This window comes from Arachis ipaensis, chromosome B03 (genome assembly GCF_000816755.2).
Source record: "Arachis ipaensis cultivar K30076 chromosome B03, Araip1.1, whole genome shotgun sequence".
Taxonomy (NCBI): Eukaryota; Viridiplantae; Streptophyta; class Magnoliopsida; order Fabales; family Fabaceae; genus Arachis; species Arachis ipaensis.
In genome coordinates this window covers 8,653,898-8,658,769 of record NC_029787.2, presented here as the reverse complement: position 1 = coordinate 8,658,769, position 4,872 = coordinate 8,653,898, and the positions used below count along the sequence as shown (strand labels likewise).

Sequence of the window (4,872 nt, the reverse complement as noted above, 5' to 3'; positions counted from 1 at the left end):
TGTTAAAATTGATTGATAATAAAAATTAGAAAAAGATAAAAAAATCTTTTATATTAGCTTTTCTGAAGCATACTTTCTTTGTATCACTCCAAGAGAAAAAAAAAAAAACAACTAAAAATTTATCACATGGGTATGAATTAGAGAGTGGAGTCACACACAAGCACCTCTTATGATCGGTCATTGGGACCACGAGATTAATGACTATGGCAGAGCAGTCTGGTGTGTCTCCACACTAGTAGATTAATAAATGACATTGATTCAGTTTTGGACAGACATCACACAATGGATGAAACTTGAATGTGACGTGAATCAGACAGATCCCTCATAAACCAAAACTTGAGCTCCTTAGTCCTTATTATCTTTGCCTTCAAGCAAACTATGGTCTCGCGATGCCTTGTCTCATATACCTTCATTCAAGCCTCTGTATCTATGCACTCTGTTCCTTCACATTTATCACCGCGTTTTTAATGTTATTTTTCTCATTTCCTTCTAACAATAATTCTGACTGCTGCTGCCTCTTTGATTCAATTCCAAGACTGTCACAGAAATTTTTTTCTCATTACTCTTAAACGAACTTACAGTTACAATGATTACAAATGGCTAAGGAATATGACAACAACAACAACTGACATTACAGTATTACACCACACCAGTTCACATTTTACAGAACTAATAACAGCACAACATTTATCTACCAAACAAGCCGCACAATCTTTGAATGTTCTCTTAAAATCGAACCAAATGAATTATATCACTGATGCTATCAAGGGAATAGAATGCTTATATGCTTCATAATGGAGTTGAACAAATAGCCCTCCTTATTTGAAACCAAAAACAATGAGTTAACTATGTGGAAATGGGATATCACAGAGAAAAAAATTCTCATCAATCCCCCACCACTGATATCATTAGCTACTTGATGTGACCGAGGAAGATTTCTTTGACTTTCTGCTCATGGAAATCTTCTTGTAAACATGCTTGGTTCTGAATGACATCCAAATGTCCAAGAAGAAGCCAATTACACATGCTGCAGTCATGACTACAAAGACTAGCCTGTAACAGTGGCCTCCCACACAGGTGTTGCCTCCTCCGGCAGTGGTGGTGGCCTCCATATCGTAGAGTATGCCGGCAAGCAGGCCCGAAAAGAGGAAAGATCCAAGGGGAAGGTTGAGGATGAGAATGTTGTAGATGAGACCATAGTATTTGAGCCCAAATAGCTCAGAGGCTGCTGGAACTGTAATGGCCATTCTCACTCCATAGCATATGCCAACTACAGTAGACCCAATATAGAGAGAACCAGGCATAGCCATTGCCAGAAGTATGTAACCCACAGCCATCAGAATCTGAGATGCTGCATTCCAAAGAGGTCTAGGAGTTGCAGCCTTCCTGTGAGAACCCAAAAGGAACAAAATAGTTAGTTCAGTAGAATCCATCTAACATCTTCAATCTCACTGGTGTAGTCCCTACAATTAGGCTTGTTGAATAGTTGGTTATAGTAGGTATTGGGATTTCAATTTTCAATTATAATAGTTGAATATATTTTTTCACCTAATTTTCCTACCTTCCACCAAAAGTTATGGTCTAGCTTTCTAAAACGAGATATTTAGAAACACCTTGAGTGGAATCCAATAAGATTTTAAACCAAATAAGGGACGATCCCGCAGATCTTATCTTAGAACAATTCAATACTATAAATCAAATATACGCATCAGAAAGTGACTGAAAACAAAGTAATTAACTGTATATGATGGTTACTTATGATCAAAGTATCATCATAGATTTCCTGATATTTAAATAACGTAATGTGAGCATTGTTGAATGGAATATTTGGAATTGACAAAACTGACCACGCAGATACATAGAATATTACGGGAAGATACCTGATGAAGTGCTCCGAAACCGAACCCGAAACGATTCTTCCAAAGAAGCCCCAAATGCTGGTCAAAGACACAAAGATAGAAACGTCGGTGTACCCGAGGGCCAAACCGATTTGACCCATATTATTCTGAACCGCCATTCCTGTTCCAACCCCACACAGAAAAGACACAAACAATATCCAAAAATCAACGCTCCTCAGCACCTCCGATATAGTGTGCTCCTCCCCGATAGCCGCCCTTCCCTTCTCTAGAATCACCACAGCCGTCTCCTCCTCTGCCGCCGCAGCCGCCACCGCCGCCGCTTCCTCCTCCCTGTTGCCGTTCTGAAGCAGCGGCTCGTTCACCCGCTGACCGTTCTGACCCTCGATGTCCAGAACCGGTTTCAATAGCCTCTCTGAGAAGTAAGCGTGAATGGGAATGGCCAACGGCGCCGCCAGCAAAACGAGCAAAACTCCGGTAAACACGCGAGAGAACAAGGTACTAGGGTTGGGGATGAACCCGTAGGCCAACAGGTAAACTGCGACGACGACCGCCACGGCGTTGAATATGCCGAAGTACTTGGACTCTTCTGTGTCGGCGGCGGCGGTCGACTTCTCCGGCGGAACCTCACGGAGGAAGAAGATTCCGGAGACGCAAACTGCGAGGGGGATGAGAGCGAGCATGAGGAGGAATGCAGCAGGGTCGTCGGAGAAGAGAGCGGAGCAAAGGCTGGTGAAGATGGCGGTGCTCAGCCCTACAAAGCCCTTGAGAATGCCGGAGACGGGACCACGGTTTCTCCGGAAGTTGCGTATGCACGTGACGAGCACCGCAGTGTTCATCCACGTGGTGCTGTTCCCTCCCATGCAGAGAAAAACACACATCTACAGTAATGATTCAGTGAAAGTGTAAGATTAAATTACTACTTACTAGTTTGTTAGAGCGGTTACAACTTACAAATTCTGTTGTAACAAACTCGTACCTGCCAGTAAGGGAGGGGTTGGATTTTCTGGCTGACGACGAGCCACTGGACGCCGTATGCGATGAGGCCTTCGAGGGAGCCTATGAGCAGGATGGACCACGTGGGGAGGCGGTCGGAGGCCAGGCCGGCGACGAGGCCGAATGCCTTTCCGATATCTTTGGCGACGGAGAGGGAGTTGAGCTCCACCTGAGTGAGGTGCATGAGGGACTTGAGTGCGTCGGAGTAGTTGGAGAAGGTGTAGTTGTTGCCGGAGATACACTGGATCCACACGGCAGCCACGAAGCCCAGCCACTTGCTGGCAGTGGAGACACGGGATCCCGCCGAGAAGGAGGAGCTTCCCATTCTATTCTAAAAAAAATTGAAGCTTTCTGGTAAGATTCCCTTTCTTTCTTTTGGGGTTTGGGTTTGGGACGCATTCGTAGCGGCCACCGGTTATCTTATAGGTGGATATTAACAAATAAGAACACGTTTTGAGAGCTTGAGGTAGAAGATTCGGGGCAGCACTCAGTAAATAACGTTGACGGCAAGGGTGGATTAAAGAAGTGGTAAGTTGCGCAACTTGAGAGAGTATGACATGGAGTAGACAGAATTGCTTTTGTTTAGAGGATTTATGGTGGGGCCTGGCTTTGGAGGCCGTGGTACCATTTGGAAACCCTTCAATTTCGATATTTTATTGTATTTGACCGTACATAACGGAGCCAGCCGCAGTCGGCGACCTTGTAGGACCCAAAACCATTCTCCTCCACTCGATTCATACTCCTGCGGTATCGTATCTATGTACAATTAAGGCTTGGATAATGCCACTATGATAATGACATTTTCTTTTAATTACAATATTAAAACCAAATCATCAAACAAATTACTCAAATCCAGTAATAAGTAACAGCAATTCCTCTTTCCTCCACAAACTAAACTTAATAAAAAAAAGTAACAATTTCTAAAAAAAAAAAAATTGAACAATAAAATACTATCATCATCCTATATATAAGCATTTCGAAGTGATGAGCCTGAAGTTATTATCTCTGTATTTAAAAAAAATAAATTATAAATATGACAAAAAATTATTAGAAAAAACATATAACTTTGATTTTGATCATTTTCAAATTTTTGAATAATTAATATTCCATACATTTAAGTAAAAAAAAAAAAAACGATTAATGGTGGTTTAAAAGAAGATAAAAAAAAATCGTAACTACACGCGTCCATCCATGGTACGTGGCCATAGATATATAGAGTGCGTTTCCATGTTTCCCCAGAAAATTATTTCTGCTTGTGGTTATTAATTACGATAGACTTGTTATGTTCAAATCTCTTTCAAACTCCAATTATTTGCACTTGCATTGTACTTGTACATCTCCATATCGGTCCATACGCACTTTAATTTCTACGTATACTGTCCCGCATTTATTTATACACGTAGACGTAAGAAGTCGTTGATCGTGAATAAATTAGCTTAGCTTGGGTATATTCTAAAATGAAACTCCACTCACTCTATACATATTCAGTGAATCACTGTATTTTAATTTATTTATACATTAGCTTAACTTCGGTATATTCTAAATTAGCTTGCATATATATCTTCAGTATATACATATACAGGGAAATAATATTCTAAAATGAAACTACAGTAACTGTATACGCCAACACACGATCGGTAATGCTTGTTTGTAATAAGGGGTTATCATGTATTTATGTGTACAAACTTTGAAACCATTTTTTGGATATAATTCAGTTCATATCATCATTTTCGGGGGGAGTTCTTTTTTTCTTTTTAAAATGATGAAAAACTAGGTAGATCTTTATCATCTTTGAAACGATCTTAGCTATTAGAACTTGATAGGACAGATGCCTTATGAATGTGAAATATGAAACTTTTTTCTATACACATTTGAATTACATTCTCATCATGGTCCTCAATTATATTTTTCTTCTGGTTATACATTACTGTTGAAAATAAAGCTAAATTATGTTTTTGATAAAACAATTAGTTAACATACTCAGAGAGATATAATTTAACTCGTAGTTTTGTGATTCAGA

General features: G+C 40.3%; 1 protein-coding gene across 1 annotated transcript; it reads right to left on the bottom strand.

Annotated features, from left to right (window-relative positions):
* Window positions 151-3,632, bottom strand: LOC107628763 (protein NUCLEAR FUSION DEFECTIVE 4). Its single transcript, XM_016331360.2, has 3 exons — window positions 2,836-3,632; window positions 1,881-2,737; window positions 151-1,386 (listed from the first exon to the last, which is right to left on the bottom strand). Exons 1-3 carry the CDS (start codon window positions 3,175-3,177, stop codon window positions 909-911), a joined length of 1,677 nt encoding a protein of 558 aa, XP_016186846.1. The 5' UTR covers window positions 3,178-3,632; the 3' UTR covers window positions 151-908.